The sequence below is a fragment of the Stylophora pistillata genome, chromosome 5, assembly GCF_964205215.1.
Source record: "Stylophora pistillata chromosome 5, jaStyPist1.2, whole genome shotgun sequence".
Lineage (NCBI taxonomy): Eukaryota > Metazoa > Cnidaria > Anthozoa > Scleractinia > Pocilloporidae > Stylophora > Stylophora pistillata.
The window spans coordinates 24,562,140-24,578,931 of record NC_142523.1 but is presented as its reverse complement, the minus strand read 5'-3'; the positions used below and the strand labels follow the sequence as shown (position 1 = coordinate 24,578,931).

General features: G+C 38.8%; 2 protein-coding genes across 5 annotated transcripts; one reads left to right on the top strand and one right to left on the bottom strand.

Annotated features, from left to right (window-relative positions):
• The first annotated feature begins 5,531 nt into the window (after positions 1-5,531).
• LOC111338913 (uncharacterized) lies at positions 5,532-13,125 on the top strand. 4 transcript variants are annotated; one of them, XM_088759714.1, is made up of 16 exons: positions 5,532-5,952; positions 6,250-6,352; positions 6,915-7,135; positions 7,225-7,274; positions 7,767-7,848; positions 8,039-8,209; positions 8,320-8,465; positions 8,776-8,887; positions 9,648-9,731; positions 10,379-10,559; positions 10,795-10,884; positions 11,002-11,070; positions 11,156-11,216; positions 11,804-11,872; positions 12,006-12,193; positions 12,462-13,125. In XM_088759714.1, exons 1-16 carry the CDS (start codon positions 5,710-5,712, stop codon positions 13,082-13,084), a joined length of 2,493 nt encoding a protein of 830 aa, XP_088615840.1. In that variant the 5' UTR covers positions 5,532-5,709; the 3' UTR covers positions 13,085-13,125. The 4 variants fall into 4 exon arrangements, with proteins under 4 accessions (XP_088615840.1, XP_088615838.1, XP_088615837.1 ...); XM_088759712.1 differs by having other exon boundaries at positions 5,532-6,144; positions 9,660-9,731; XM_088759711.1 differs by having other exon boundaries at positions 5,532-6,144.
• A 319-nt stretch (positions 13,126-13,444) lies between these two features.
• LOC148730962 (uncharacterized) lies at positions 13,445-16,792 on the bottom strand. Its single transcript, XM_088761872.1, has 4 exons — positions 16,358-16,792; positions 15,017-15,152; positions 14,175-14,365; positions 13,445-13,660 (listed from the first exon to the last, which is right to left on the bottom strand). The coding sequence occupies exons 1-4, from the start codon at positions 16,532-16,534 to the stop codon at positions 13,445-13,447; spliced, it is 720 nt and encodes a 239-aa protein (XP_088617998.1). The 5' UTR covers positions 16,535-16,792.

The window sequence follows — 16,792 nt, the reverse complement described above, 5'->3', positions numbered from 1 at the left end:
ACAAAGATAAGTGGGCCGTTTATGTTTTCCAAATTGAAATGCTGCACATGACAAAAAAATTCCTTTTTACTAGAGCTGGATAGTGTGTTCAAAGATTATGACTTTCATCGAGTGCAAAGTTTTGAGGAAAGATTGGAAGGCCTGGACACCTTTTCCCAAAACTTCTGGCTTACAAAGTTCGTCTGAACAAACGAACAAACACTTGTTCAAGTACTGCATTCTTTGGCAAATTGATTTCAACTAAGCTTGCTCATCTGCGTTACTTACTAGGGGATATCGACGTTAGAAATGGTGAGTGACTGAAAAATTCAACATTATACTAGTTTTCGAATATCTGGAAACGGATGGCAATTTCATTGCTCTTTCTCTGGAAAACTCAAGAAAAGCACGATATTCATCGCATATTATCCAGCACCAGGAAAATACCAATGAATAGCCTGTTTTCCTGAATGTTTTTCTTAAGTTTTCCCGTGCACGTGAACGCTGCATTTCCCAAGCATCTTCCCACAGAGTAACTAACTGTAAATGCCATGAAAACACGATGTTTCTGATTGTTTTCGGGCTCCACGAAAACGCTGTATAGCTTGTTTTCCTGAAAGTATTACTATAGCTTTCCCAAGCGCACGAAAACTGGATTTCAGTTTCCAAGCGTTTTACCGCAGAATTACCAACGTTGAATGCCATGAAAGCACAATGTTTGTTGAGAATGAGAGCGATCTTCGCAGCAACGAAACACTACTTAAGCGGTAGTAAAAACGAGACCTGAATTAAACTCAGGCCTGTACGGGACTCGAATCCATGATCTCTGGGATACCGGTGCAGTGCTCTACCAACTGAGCTCACAAGCCAAGTGGGAGCTGGTCATTATGTTGGTTCGTAATAAACCCGTCATTGATGAATCAACATTTGTGAATATATGAAAGTCATATATTTGAACTGCGGTTAGAGAACGATTATGAGAACGATCTTCGTGGTAACCAACGCCTCTTATTAAGTAGTAGTAAAAATAAGGGCTGTAAAACAATTCAGGCCTGTACCGGATAAGAAAAAATTACCTTTACGATACTGGTGCACTGCTCTACCAACTGGGCTAACAAGCCAACCTAAGTAGTGTTCGTTACTGCGAAGATCGCTCTCATACTCGTTCTTTAAATAAATGCCTTTCACATATTCACAAACGCTGATGATGTTTTTTTGATTGTTTTCATGCTCCACTGGAGAACGTTAGTGTTTAGCCTGTTTTCCTGAACATTTTTCTATAGTTTTCCTAAGCACATGGACGCTGCGCTTGCCAAGCCTTTTCTCACACAATAACTAAGGGTGAATGCCATGAAAACATGATGTTTGTCGATTGTTTTCCGGCTCCATGAAAACGCGGGGTCACCCTCGTGGTAAAAACCTGATAAAGTTTTCTTTGTTTCATGAGGGATTGTTTTGCTGTACGTTATTATTTCTAATGTTTTCTTGTCTTTGTTTTACGTAATTCGTGAGCTTCACAGGCTTTAACACCGAGGATGAACCAAAACGCGAGTGTATATTTTGTTTTCCTGAACGTTTTTCTACAGTTTTCCTAAGCGTACGAACTCTGCATTTGCCAAGCATTTTCTCACAGAATTACTAACGACCCTGATTAGGCCATGAAGACGTGTTCTTTGTCTATTGAGCGCTCTATTTTCCAACTGTTTTCATACAGAGATACTAGTGATGAAGGGCATCATTTGCAAATCTGTTTACAAAGATCTGGAAATGGGAAGAAATTCCCACAGATTGGAGCAGAGGAGTGATATTCAAGATCCCAAAGAAAGGGTCTGTAAGTGATTATAACAACTGGCGAGGAATTACCCTTTTGCCTGTGACGAGTAAAATCTTTTGCAAGGTCATTACACAGCGCATCACCCAAGCTGTTGATGACATCCTGCGGAACGAGCAATCTGGATTTCGCATGGGGCGTGGATGTGCGGATCACAAGTTTACATTGCGGAATATACTTGAACAATGTACTGAGTCGAACAGGGAGTTGTTTATAAATTTCATCGACTATGAGAAAGCGTTTGACAGCATTCATATGGCATTCCACAACGTGATGTTAACATCATGAAATGCTTCTACTCTAATTTAACGTATTGCATCGGTCAGGGGGATCTAAGTTTTGAAGTCAAAACCGGTGTACGGCAGGGATGTGTCATGTCATAAAGGCCATTCAATATTGCTATCGATTGGGTCCTTTGTCGAACAATGGAAGAGCAGCGAAGAGACATAAGATGGACCCCTTTTACTACGCTCGAAGACCTCGACCTCGCAGACGATTAGCTTGAAGAAGACAGAGGTCATGTGTGTTAATGTTCCTTCCCCAACAAAGATCAGAGTAAGATGACGGGAAATTCCATACACCAACAAGTTCACATACCTCGGAAGTGTGCTCTGCCAAGATGGAGATACTAGTGTAGATATACAAAGCAGATTGAACAAAGCAAGATATGCCTTTATAAGCTTAAGATCAGTGTAGAGGTCAGCAAGCTACAGCACAAAGACGAAGCTTAGAATTTATCAGAGCTGCGTATTTTCAGCTCTCCTTTACGGCTCGGAATGCTGGCGAATGACAGAACAAGATCTCTCAAGATTAGCATCCTTCCACACAGCTAGCCTCAGGAAGAATCTGAGAATCCTCTGGCCTCAGGAAGTATCAAACGACCAGCTACTGAGGCAAACCAAGTAGGAGGATATTCATACACTTGTCACCAGGAGAAGATGGAGGTGTATCGGACATGTGATGCTGAAGGCCACTAGCAACATAGCCAGAATTGCAATGCGCTGGACACCTGAGGGCAAACGAAGCAGAGGGCGCCCAAAAACAACTTGGCGCAGGACTATAGAGAAAGGAATTAAGGGAGCTCAATTACAGCTGGAGCACCATTGAAAAACTGGTTAAAGATAGGCAGAATTGGAAAGATTTCGTTGCTGCCCTATGTGCCACACAGGCATGATGGGAAGTAAGTAAGCAGTAAGTAAAGGGCAAGAAAACACGATGTTCGTCGATTGTTTTCTTACTTCACGGAAATGCTAATGAAAAGTTCATTTTCCGAAACGTTTCTCTGCTGTTTTGGAACGCGTCGGAACAAGGCATTTTTGAAGTGTCTTATCTGGGAAATGATAACAAGCAACGACCTAAAAACAAGATATGTTCGTCGATATGATCATTATTTCCTGCTCTTAATTCTTTTCTATGAAAACGCCAGTAGATATCTTGTCTAACATCTAGACAATTGACCCAATTAGGTCACTTGAGGCAAGTCAGTCATTTGAGCCGTTTGGATCATTGGAGGAAATTGAGCTTAAATATTGTCTTTTTGGTGGATTAAGTCATTTCAGGCAGTTGGGTCACTCGCACGACGGGTCGAGCAGCGACTAGCCGAGTGGCGGTAAACGCAGGAAAATACATCCTTTGCACGAATTCAACGTTCCAGAAAACACCGGAAAATGAATGCTTTCTGGTTAATTCCAGTGAAAATAACGTTGGAATACGGAAAACGGCTTTGAAGGGCAGAATACATGGTATTTCCCATAGGTTAACCGATCAGCAATACATGTAAACGGTAAAACGCCGGAAAATGCGTTTCAATGAGTTTTCTCCAATTCACCATCGCGGAAAAATGTTGGAAAATGCAGGCTTTTGACCAGAAAACTCATTTGAACCTTCGTTCTCCGGGTGAAAAATAGTTGCGAAGAGAGGAAATCATAATATTTTCTATGCGTTACACGAAAAAAAAAAACCCAGGAAAACATTACGTTTTCCAGTATTTACACAAATAACCTTCCATAAGGTGAACGCTAGTTTGTTTGCCGCGTGAGTTTCTGTAAGTGGATTGATTGCAGGTAAAAAGTCCATATGTATTATTTTTATCTAGCGTTTGCTGTATGGGTCGTTAAAACCCTGTTCTTGTTGTTTTTTTTTTGTTTGAATTTTGGATAAAACTGTGTCATTAATACGGTTCTTCCTCTTTATTGGCTTATTGGTCCTCTGTTGGACGGAAAAATGGCTAATTCTTTGTTTACTGCTTCCATTTTTTAACTATCCCAGACCCCCTTTTGCTTGTTATTAATAACAAAGTCTATTTTAGTACAAATTTGAAAAATGGCGTGCAGCCAGTCACTTAGCGGGAACATGAATATTTTACTTACAGTTCAGTCAACCTCCTGTTGTTACTGAAGACTCCATCTGGTAGTTCTGCTACCTCATTGTCCTGCAAGTGCCTAGAAAGGGATGTTTACCCTGCATTTAAATTACGGTCTCTTTTAAGTTAATATTTTAGCTTCAAAGTCAGTTTGTGGTTAAAATAGTAAGTATCAAAGGTTTTGATAGAACACAAACCCAATGATGTTTATAGGGTGGCAATTTTTTAGCGATATAATCGTTCCCAAAACTACATTGACTCTTGCTACTCGTCTTTATTCAATCTTGCCAATCGTGCAGGTTTTTACCAGTCTTACTGATGTATGATACCAGAACAAGATTTTGCGAACCAATTTTCCTTGGGGCTGGGTTTTTCCTCGTTTTACAGGTTTATTTCATGAAGTTTTGTGGTGCTGTCGATGTTCTTTTTGTCAAAATGATCCTAGAGGGCTGCGATAGGTCATAGAGGGATAAAGGGGAGAGCAGGTGTCTGGGTTTTGTTTATCTGTGTACTGAAAAAGGGGAATTCCAGCGGTTACCACTAGACTAAAGACTCTTACTAGAAAAGGGCTGGAGAACTTGAGTTGAAGGTATTGCAACTCTACTCCGTTCGGAAGGGAAGTAGCTTTTTCCTTTCGTTTGTTGTCAAAATGCAAGATCTTTATTAACAACTCGGGGCAATACACCTCGTTGGTTATTTATCATCTCACATTCGACTTCCTCTCGTAAAATAGTTGTTAACTAACATTTGGATAACTTTGGTGTTGTCATTGGAAACTACAAAAGGTACCTCCATTATCTGTGTAAAAAATGCTGTGACGAAACAGAAGGCTAGAGTCCAAACTCCGCAGAAATATGTATTAAGAAAATGTGTTCAAGTAACTACAACATTAGGATTAAATAAAAATGGAGAAACTTCTTGAATTCCAAACTGAGGGGTAACAAATTTCCTTGAACGAAAATTCAAAAACAATAACCAACTTCATGAGAACAAAGCAACATAGATGCGCGAGAAAAGTTGTCCACGTCAATTTCCAATGTCAAGGTTAAAGCTCTTTGACCTGATTGACTACAGTATTTGGTAAAATCACACGCGCTGCGCGTGAATGCGAAAAAATACAGAAAGAATACAAATGTCTGGTGACCTGTAGGGGACATGCCACTTCTTTTTTATCGCGCGATGAGAACAAAATATCGCGCGATAAACGGAAATTATTAAGCAATAAATGACATATTATCACCCGATAAATGTAGATTATTGCGCGATAAGTGATAAATCATCGCGCAATAATCTTTATTATTAAAAACTGGATCATTGGATAATGTAATTCAAGACTTTTTATTAGCTTAGCGATTATGGCACCCTACTTACACAATCTAAATGGCTAACACCCACCTAATCTAAATTTAGATCAGTGGGTTCAAGCCGTGTCAAATGATCATCTAAGTCTTCCCAGTAGCTTATTAAATATGCATAAACATTTCGACCAATCAAATCCCTCACTCATCGGTGAACAAGCCAAGGTGATCGCTGCGAAATGCGTCGGTTAAAGCCCGTCTGCCTTGATGTGAAGAATATTGGGCGCGATGGAAAGAAAACCACTGTATCGATTCCGCTGAGAGTGGATCTTGGTAAGCAGCCTCATAAGAGTACGGAGGAAAATAGTCAGGACACCAACAGTCTAGTAGAACAAGATGCCCCTCTTGACGATCTCGACAAGCAGGAACTCTCAACTCAACAGCAAAATCGTGTTTTGAGTATCTCTGCTAACTGGGAAAAGGTACGGGAAAAGTTGCTGAACTCGTACATCGAAGAACAGCATCTTCCAGACAAGATTAACTGTGTGAACTGTCAAAAGAGCATCGCTACAACACGATGTGAGTACTGTGGCCCTCGCCAGTACTTCTGTGTTGAATGTGCACGAGCTCTACATGTCAATCGAAACAAGTTTCATGTACTTGAGCAATGGAAGGTGTGTATGAATATTTTGGGGCCGGTTGTCTTCTAGCTACTTTTAGTGTAACATATCTAGTTAAACTGTACTTTTATCTACTTCTTACTTTCTTTATTTTATTAGGATGGGGTATTTTCTCCTTTGTATGCAGACGAGGCAACTGTTAGCTATGGCCATACGTGCAGAACCGCAACAGTAAAGCTGTTCAGACTTCTGGATGCCTCAGGTCAGCTCATTTCATTTATAGTGGTTAGAAAATACTAGAATGGTTTGAAAATGAAGCGTTCTTTTTCAATTTTATCTGTTCCTTTGTCACATTTTCCTGCCACTTGCCTAAAGTCAAGAACGCTGATGATAATGATACGATATTTAAATTCTCTCAATATGTCAGGGCCCATAATTGGCTGTCCAATAATTTCTAAGTATTGGATCGGGTAATGTCCTGAATGATTCCACATGCAATTAAGTTTTGTAATGATATGGCTTGCCATTAAGTCCAAAGAAAAACAATAAACTTGGCTTGCATCTATCTGTAAGAGCCTTCTCTGTCGTGCTGGGAGAATATTGGCCCTTGGACTTTTATGTACAGACCTCGCTGCACTTGGTTTGTACTTTCAAGACCTCGGGCCAATATTCTCCTAGTATGGCCCTCGCGGTTGGTTAAGGTGTCTACATGGCCCTCAACAAAGTAAGAGGTGTTTAAAGCTGTATGTAATGTTTTTTCTTTGTTTGTTTGTTTTGTTTACTTAACTTCATAAGTTGTTCATTTATTTTTTTATGAATGTCAGGAAATCATCACCTCAAATATGTACAAGTGTGTGATTGTGAGCCGCATGCTGTCACACTCTTGAAATGTCAGTTCTGGCCAGGGTCACCAGCAAATCCCACCACAGGTTTCAGCTTCAAACTGATGGAGTTTGTGGAGAAGGTCTTTCTTCATTGTCAAGTGTCCCTGCTAAACATCACAGAAGTGATCACAGAACTCAATCCTCAGCTACAACCAACACATGTAGGTTCGCTTGCAAAGAGTCTTTTTCAGACATATGACCAGACTTTTTTTAATTGATTGATTTTGGTTGGACGGTATGTTTTTTTTAGGTGAGCTCAATTTACAGTATCCTTAATTCAGAATGCTTTGAAGAATTCAGGTATGTGTGGTTATAGGTTGAGAGTATCAAAGCTGCTAATTTGTGGAAGTACAAGGTCTACTAAGGTATTATTGATATTAGAAGTAATAAAATTATTACTACTATTATTATTGTTGTTGTTCTTGTTATATTATTGTTATTATTATTAATTAATATTATTAGTAGTAGTAGTAGTAGTAGTAGTAGTAGTAATAGTAATAGTAATAGTAAAGGCAGTCACAATATGATTTACAAGTGCTTCTTTATATAATTATTTTATTTCTTTATTTATTGTCTAGTTGCCCAGTTTAAATATATAGCTGTCAAACTCATGCTTTGCTTTTGTCGCTTTTGTGTTCATATGATTCAAAGATACATTGACTGTTTGTTTTAAGGTGAATATTCCATTTACATTAATTTACAAGACATATTTCTTGCTGTACATGTACATCTACTGACTTGCTGTAAGAAAAGAATTAGTCCTAATTGACATTTTGTTGTTTTCACGTGAAGGTATTTCATGCATCAGTACAAGCATTGTACAAACTACAATGCAAATTTGTACAATGGAGCTTGGTGTCCTATATGTCCAAGGGTAACTATACAGTGTAATTTGTTCTGAAGAGTAGCTTGCACTTGAGGAATATTATTATGGCATTCATTTTGGGGTACACAAAACACACTCATCTTTACACTAGTGCTATAGTTCTGCAGTATTCATTTTAAGTTGTTGTTGCTGTTCTGTTTTATATCTATTTTTCTCTTTTCCCCTCTCTTTTGAATAGGATGATGGTGTACTCATTGAAAGCATGGATGGGTGCTTTGGATTGTGTAGAAAAAAGGACAAAGGGCATGATTTAGGAACACCCAAACATGGAACACTCCTATTTGCAGACCAGGATGATGTTGACAATTTTGTCAACAGTTATGGCAAAGCTGGAGCAGACATGGAACAGGTCTGTATATAAGGTGATGCAATGCTCAGATGTTAATTTGAGAACTGTATGATTTTCCTTTTGGCCCTTTGAATTCAAGATTTTTTGTTTTTGTCCCTTGTTTATCACAGAACTGCAGTAATTTCCATGCTGGAGAGGTTCTTTCAGCTTTAAGATCAAAAGGCAAAAACAAACTCTTTGATGAGAAAGGTGTCTTTGGGCGAGTATGCAGACATGACTTTCCTAAAGGATTCCTTAACATAAAGCATGGTGAAAGGTATGGAGTATAATTATGTAAATACATTTTACCTAATGTTGTGCTCAATCCTACATGTATTGTCTCTTAGAATTACATGATAGAGCCATGATTATTATGAATTTGTCAAGCTGACAATTAGCACACTTGTATATACAGGAGCATCCTATGATTTTTTACACTGATAGCATCATCATTGTATAACTTTGTTTTAAATTTGAATGTCATATTATAGGAAAAATAAAAAATTTGTCTTAGATTTTGTGTAAAAAGATTTAAGAGAAAAAATTGGTTATTGATTCACCTTTTCAATAATCTTTTCTCTCTACAGAATATCATACTCTGTTTATGAGCTTAAGAGACTTAGAAGTCTTAATGAGAGCACCAGAAGCAGAGTAATCATCATGTATGACATCGCTTGTCTATTAGCACACCATTTGAAGGTAAGTAAATTTTTTGAACATGACTGTGCAGGAGGCTAAATGGTATTTCTAAAGTGGTATTTAATTTTGTAGAACTGTCCAAAGTATTTTCTATTAAATTTGGGATGAAATAAAATAATTTATTACACGACTCGGGAAGTCTATTGCCGGTCAATATTCTCTCAGTATTGGACCAGGCACTTGGGTCCCTTTGAACTTCAGTCGTATAATAAACCTCTTATTAACCAAGCTTGCTCGGGACCGTACTGGAAGAATATCGGCCCTCGTTCTTTTTTGTACAGACCTTGCTGCGCTCGGTCCGTACTGTCAAGACCTCAGGCTGATATTCTCCCAGTACGGCCCTCGTGCTTGGTTAATAAGATATATTTATTGGAACAGTCTGGAATTATGTGAACTGTGGGAATTAAATGAAGATGTAATCGACAGAGTTATGAAATGAATTTTGAGCAGTTGGATCAATCAAATAAGACTTCATTTTTGCAGCTCACGTTAGTCCATTGCCTGTTTCATCACTTCCTCTCGTGGGTACTGGCTGGCTCCCAACAGATGGCAGTTCATAGCTCAGTGGATAGAGCATTGTAATGACAATGTGATGGGCTGAAATCCCAATGGGGCCAGATTCATTTCTTCTTTGTGTTTGGTTAAATTCCCATTCTTGCTTACATTTAAATTGCATGAATATCTGTGAGGATCACATCTTAACTTCAGAATAGTTTGTTACTTCTTACACAATTTTCATTTACATGATTATATTTGTTAGTGTTCATCTCAGGAAAGCCTCTTGGAAGGTGTTGATGTTGCCATACCCATATTCCATTGCTATGGGCACAAGGCATCATGCCAGGTTAGTAATTATATATCAGTTTGACAGTAAATAGCCTGGTGACAATGTGAAGAAATGTGTGGCAATACCACGACATTGGTTAAATACAGTTGTAATTATAATAAACATCCCATGCTTACCAATGGGTGAGCAGTGTGGGATCAGAAATCTGACAGCAGTTTCCAAAATCAAAAGCAAATGATCTCCAAGCGTCAGCTTAGCAAGCGAGGTAAAATATTTAAGCACATGTAAATGTTCCTTTTAAAAGAGTGGCCACCCTACATAAACCTATCAGCTTTGGAAACACCGGCCAGTGAACCTTTACTCGAGGTTTATTTTACCTAAATTGAAAATTATAATTTTTGAGTATATAGCATGCAGTGTAGGTGGTTTTAGTGGTTTTGAGTGTTTGTTTTACTGGAAAGTTGGGAGGAGAATGCAATGCGGGAGGAGGTCTCACGCCTACTGGCTTGGTAAACATATTTTTGCTCTAACTCTCCACTGTTTTCCTAATTCAAGATGGTGCTTTGAAGACTCGATTTGGAAATATCATTCACACTGCTAAAATCTGCCTGCACTGCAGGCTAGTACATGTATTGGCGGACTATCTCATGCAAGGTCCATGCCATATTGATTCTTAGGTTTATCTTCAATGTGATTGTCTGTAGATCCAATACAGTCCAAGAAGGATCAAGGGAACTGGATTGACAGATGGTGAAGGGGTGGAAAGGTTATGGTCCTTTCTGCGCAGGTTTTCCTCTGTCACTAAAGAAATGAGTGCTCACAAGAGGACAGATGTTTTGACTGATGGGCTTCTTCACTATGCCCAACATTTGTATCACAAATTTGGTATGGTTAATTTTATTGAACACATAACTTTCACGTTTCTGTAGGTTTTGCTGAAAAGTAGAAGATATATCAACTATTGACCAGAACTTTAGCTGGACAGCTTTATCTACCCTGTGTTTTCTGTCGTATAAGTTGCAATTCTTCATGTTTTCAATAAGGACGTGTGTTAAGATGTAAGTCGTGGTTGATTACTTTCATAAGCACACATTAAACTGATTCCTTTCAATGTTTACAGGTGTTACTCTAAAAGCAAAGTTTGCTAGGGCAGAAACTCTTCTACATGATGTAAGTGCAAAGCTTGAGGAACTCACTGAAAAACTTCCAGGTATACATTTCAAACTTTTTTTTTTACTCATTGCATTGAAAAACAGCACAATGACTTACATGCATGCGTTTCTGCCCGATTATTGCAATACAATTTGTAATATTTTACCTGTACTAGGTTGTGATGATGATGTGATACAAGAGTGGCAAAAGGAAGAAGTGGAAGCGCTGAAACCAAAAGAACACGGTAGTTTTATTCCTCAGCATTTATTACAAATCAGTAGGGAAAACAGATTTTTTGTATTCACTAATACATTATTAATCTGTCACAGGATTAACACTGCAGTGGGACGAATCATATGTCAGCTTGCTCCTTATGTCCAAAAAACTCAGGTAAATAGTGTGGAAGTACCACCTATCAAATTCATGATTTACATTATAGCGAGTACCTGAGCTTTTCGAAAGTGATTAATGTTGTAAAAGGCGCAATTCCTACCTAACCAATCGTTGTGGTAGACTACGTGAAACTAATCTTTTAGTTGATTCATGGCATTAGCTATAATCCTTTGTGACTTCGGCTTGAATAGAGATGTTTTGTATAGCTTTCTTCAGTCAAACCCAGTCTGGTCAAGTCAGGTAAAAAACTAGTCAGCTCGGGGGTACTTAATAAATATACTTTGGAGCCAACTTTGTTGTTGTTAGTCTTTGCTGCGAGGATAGTCAACAGCCGTAAGTAGATCTCGGCCTTCCTGCAGCCAGCGAGTGCCCCCAGGAAAAACCTTTTCCCAGAAGAAGTTTATCGAGTTGTCCCCCATCCGTCCGTTTAGTTGTGAAGGCAAAAACCCGTTTTCACAATAATATAACAAACGTATTCGTACTTCCCTTTCTTTCCACCTTAGCTGATATAATTACTCAGTATTAAACTGAACATATCTTGTACTTATCTCCACCCACTTAATTTTTTTTTTTTTTTTTTTCAGAAATGAATTGAACTATGTACAAGATGAAGATGAAGGGAAGGTAAAAGATGTTGAAAAGAAAATCAAGCGGTAAGTCATAAAGATGCAAATTTCTTCCTTGCAGCAACGACTGCAATAATCAGGTTCTGCAGAGAAGGAATTAGGGGTGCCAAATTAAAGACAGATAATAATTCTCTCTAACTTGCATTTATCATGTACATAGGAACGAGAAGGCCATAGTAGCCATGGAAAAGAAACATCACATCAAAGAAAGATGGTCCGATTTGTCCCGTGTGTTTGTAACCGTAAAGTCACGCCTCTACGAGAAGAGAAAGAGCGAACTCTTGTTGAAGTTACATTGTATGGCATCCGAAAGATGTTTCTTGGTGGAATTGAAGCGAAAATATGCTGGTAATAAACTGAAGAAATTGCTATGTAAAATATTCAGTAGCATGTGTATTTTGGTGATCATGGTCTGCAGTAATTCCGTCGTTATGTTATTGCGTATGCCAGTTGTATTTAACTGCGAGGCTATGCATTGTACTGCGATTATTTGAGAAGGGGTATGAGGGCTAAATTTTCCCAGTTTCCAAGTCTTACACATTTACATTTTTCCGTCTTATCCATAAAACTGCCACTGCATTGCGTCTTTAGTTATTGTGAACTTTTTAATTTTCAGATGGCCAAGCAATTGCCATAAAGCTCGCAAAGCAGATCGACAAAGTCGTGAAGTCCATCCACAAAACTTTGTCTGAAGTAAATGGGTATCTTCTAAATGATGTACCCCAAATTCTTTATGACGATGCTAAGGATCCAAGGAGCAGCATTTACTCTGAAGTCCAAGAGGAAGGAGACACCGTTCCTGCTCTTGTTAGGAGGCAGATAATTGACCTTTTCTGCTTACACAACAGGTGTCAGGAAGAGCTTGAGCTGTTAAAAGAGGAAATGAATCGCCTCGTCTCTTTTCTCCAAAACGAAATCAGGCTTATAGACGAATCAGTGGAAGCGCTTCTGCCTCTCGCTGATAACCCTCTCCATGCAGGAATGATAGCTTGCCTTAAAAAAAAACGGATGATTCACTGTAATCAAATTTCCTCGCTGCTGCTTTTGTGGGGTGGTATCTTGGATTCCCCTCAACGTATTGATCATGCTGAGGTAGCAAGAACCTATGCTCATTTGAGTGGTATCGACTATCTTCCAAATGACGAGAAATCAAACGAATTGATGATGGAGGAAGATGTGGACGATGAGGCCTTTGTGTTAGAACTATCATCAGACAGCGAATTATCTGATGATGAATAAAGCTCATTTTGTCTCTGGTGCTTGCCAAAACCATACAGAAACAGCCGTTGCTTTGTTTATGTGCGAGCGCTAATAGTGGGTAAACTTCTCGGAAAACCCAATAAATATCAATTTATTTTATTAGCTTCGCCAACCGCCTGGGACATCACAACAGCTTGCGCCAATTATTGCGGGCCCAGTAAACCCACCCATCCCACCCCAGGGGAGGACATCCACTGACACAGTAATCTCGTGCGTGGGAAATTAACGTCTCCTACCCCCAACCCTGCAGGAGACGGGACCTCCATTTATTCGTCCCTATCCGAGAAGACCAGAATATCTAACCATTCCCTGATTTTATAGAAAGGTAGCAAATTCTTCTCAATTATTTGAAGACCTTGCATGTTGGCCCTGGCGGGGCTCGAACCCTCGACCTTCCGCACAATAGTCATGCGCTCTATCCATTGGGCCAACTGGGCGGCTATACATCAGGCATAAAAAAGAGTACCCTGCACTTGATCCAAAGTTGTACACTTGGCCTGAAGTGTCTTGAAAAATCAGAGAAGATTCACAGCCTAAGTCTTCCAGAAACATGATCTGTTGAAGTAGATGAAAAAGTAAAATGTGGCACGAGGATAATTACTCAAAAGGACACAAACATCTGCATGTTCCATTAATTACCACAGAGTATAATTAACAATTATTCGCCGTAGGAGAGGTGAATATCATCAAATAATTCCCGAGACGAAGTAGAGGGGATTATTCCACAATATTCACCGAACCTGAGGTGAATAATTGTTTTAGTATAATTTCAGAGCTGAACAACAGAGAAATTTCTAAAATCATAACATTTTAGTAACATTTACTAACATTTTATTTTAACATTTTATATAAACCTTGCAGAGCGGTTTATATAGCGTCATATAAGGAACCGCTCGACCAATCAGATTGTTGGAAACTCTTTGCTCAGCTCTGAAATTATACTAACAACAATTAGAAATTATTCATCCACTTTTAATAAAGTTTTAAATCATTCTGAATTTTCATGGTTTATGCTGCCTAATTGGAATTTGACTTAGAGATTATTTCTTAAAGTGATTGAAATCTTTACCTCATTTAGAAGATTTTTCCTGTGAGCTGATATCAACTTAGATTTTTGAGCCTCACTAAGCTCTGAAACATCTGGGGCCTTTAAACTTTCTGCTTTTCCTTTGAACTCATCTTTTTCTGCAGATGTCATGTCATGCCACTTCTTGGCAGCTTCTTTGTTCTTTTGAGGCAAAGACAATTTCTTGCACTCATCTAGCAAAAAAAAAAATTAAAGTTTTCATTTCCACAGAATATCAATTGAATTAGTTTGATTATTATGTTGTCAAAGGTTAAAAGAAGCTGAGGATGAAAACCCTTTTGGGTTACAATATAGAGCTCTGTCGGACCCCCACCCTTGCAAGTACCCCTCCTGGGGTTTAGAAACATTTAACAAAACCACAGTCCATTATTGATTTAAATCTGGTATTCTGGCACCAAAATAAAACTAACATCCAGCAGACAAACTTAGGAGAGAAAGCTACAATATTCATTTCTTAGAAACAATTCACTGGTAGAGGTTTATTAATGATACCCATAGACATACAGGCACCCTTGGACTTGGAGGGGGGGACTGTGACCTCCATGCCTGAAAAAATTACACAATTTCCTAATGTGTTAGCATTAAACTGATGCAGAACTGCCTTAAAATTGATTCTACTGTTGCCTGAATTCTAAGCATTTTGCCTGACAAATGCTGAAAAATTCTTTTAAATGGGGGGGGGGGGGGGGGATTTGCAAACCCATCCCCCAGGATTGTAATGCCTCTAATGTAACCCTATAATTATTTTAGCAATGGTCTATAATAGTTACAATGCATGTAAATAATTTGTTATTAGTGTTTGAAAACATTATCAGGCCTCTCACCTGACTTGAAATACCCTGAACAGAACATGTTGTAGGAGTGTGAGCCACGTGAACCCGTCGGAATCTTAATTGGCTTTGGAGCTGCTTGTACTCCAGAACTTATCTTTTCCTTTTGTCTCGCATTTCCAATCCATTTCTATATAAATGTGTCACATTAAAATAAAGTATTTCAAAATGCCTTAAGCTACAATAGCAACCCTTCCCTTTTCGCCCTCTTTCCCTTGCTGGCCCTATAGAGGCCCAGCCAGGGCGAATTCCTACAAGGGACATGGCCAAAAAAGTAGTGATAGCATAATATATGAAAGTCTGAAAAAATTAAGATCTTGTTCACCAAAATTCCGACAACAACAACAAGGTGGAGAAATATAGACAAAATAATGACACCGTAGCTTTTTAAATTCAGACAAGCAACACAGGGAACCTCCTGGCAGGACCTGACCCTATTAATACCCATGCAAGCTGCACGCAGAAGCTCTGAGCTTGTATACTTTACTTGATCAATAGATTGTATTCGATCCAGAACAGAATGATTGGCTGGCAACAAATTCATAAAGGTAGATCTTCTTGGCATGTACATGGATGTCGAATGGATGATAAATGTAACATTCAACCACTCTAGATTGAGGATGTAACCTAAACTTCGAGCCAGGATTCGATCGTTAGCTAACAGGTTACCTACTATTAACACTTTAGGTTACCCTACTTGTCAGCTCCAATTAGCCAAACTTGTGCTCCGGTTAGCCTCAGAGCACTCAGGTTAGCCTAACTAGCTCTTCTGTTGGCCAACAGGGCACTAGGGTTAGCCTACGTTTCACTAAGGTTGCTTACGTTAGCTCTCAATAGGGTAACACAAAATAATTATTCTTTATAATTTATAATAACGAATGAGTAAACGCCTATCTTCTTTTACCGGTATATTCTTGATCATTGATTATACTGCAGACTGCAAGCGTATTTTCGAGCATAAAACGGTACAAAACAATTATTTAAAAAAAAACATGGGAGCTTCCTTTAATTAACGAGGCAAACAATTACCACAACGCCTCATTATGAATAGTACAATCGTACAGTGAACTTCCTTGACCTTGGTGTATGACGGGCAAAATTTTGTTTAAGATTCAATCCTTTAAAATATAAGTTGGTGCAGTACATAGAGTGAGGGAAGTATAATTCTGAAGGACAATATACCACTACATCATTTACATATGTCGGTGCGCTTTGAAGAAAGCAGCAGTCACCACAATGATCGCTATCATTATTCAACGAGATGTAAATAAGTGGCGGGGTATTCCGCATACATCAAACATGGTAGTGTTACAGTCCAACTAATAAATATCTTACCTTTACTTGATCAATAGTCAGCCCAGTTTCCTCGGCTGCCACACCAATCTTTCCCGTATTATCAGAACTGCATGTTTTCATGCCGCCGTCATAATATTCTTGTAGTTTTGACTTTTGTACATCGCTTATTTTATTATATGTTCTTTTGCGAGCTCTACTTGTATCCTTGTCAGTCATAGTGACGAAGAAGCGCCAAAAGTAAACGACAAAGCCGATAATACCTGAACGTCCAAACCAAGTAGAGCTAGCGAATTCGTAACTATTCGGTAAAGGATTTCCCCTTACGCATTCCAAGTGAAGGAATTTGATTGGTCGAAATGTTTATACATATTTAATAAGCTACTGGGAAGACTTAGATGATCATTTGACACGGCTTGAACCCACTGATCTAAATTTAGATTAGGTGGGTGTTAGCCCTTTAGATTGTGTAAGTAG

Coding starts and splice junctions, on each gene's coding strand:
- LOC111338913 (XM_088759711.1), top strand. CDS start 5,710: ATGCGTCGGTTAAAGCCCGTCTGCCTTGATGTGAAGAATATTGGGCGC. Junction 10,560..10,794: donor ACATTTGTATCACAAATTTG/GTATGGTTAATT, acceptor CAATGTTTACAG/GTGTTACTCTAAAAGCAAAG. Junction 11,873..12,005: donor GTTGAAAAGAAAATCAAGCG/GTAAGTCATAAA, acceptor TCATGTACATAG/GAACGAGAAGGCCATAGTAG.
- LOC148730962 (XM_088761872.1), bottom strand. CDS start 16,534: ATGACTGACAAGGATACAAGTAGAGCTCGCAAAAGAACATATAATAAA. Junction 14,366..15,016: donor TTCAGGGTATTTCAAGTCAG/GTGAGAGGCCTG, acceptor TTTTTTTGCTAG/ATGAGTGCAAGAAATTGTCT. Junction 13,661..14,174: donor GGAAAAATCTTCTAAATGAG/GTAAAGATTTCA, acceptor CTACTTCAACAG/ATCATGTTTCTGGAAGACTT.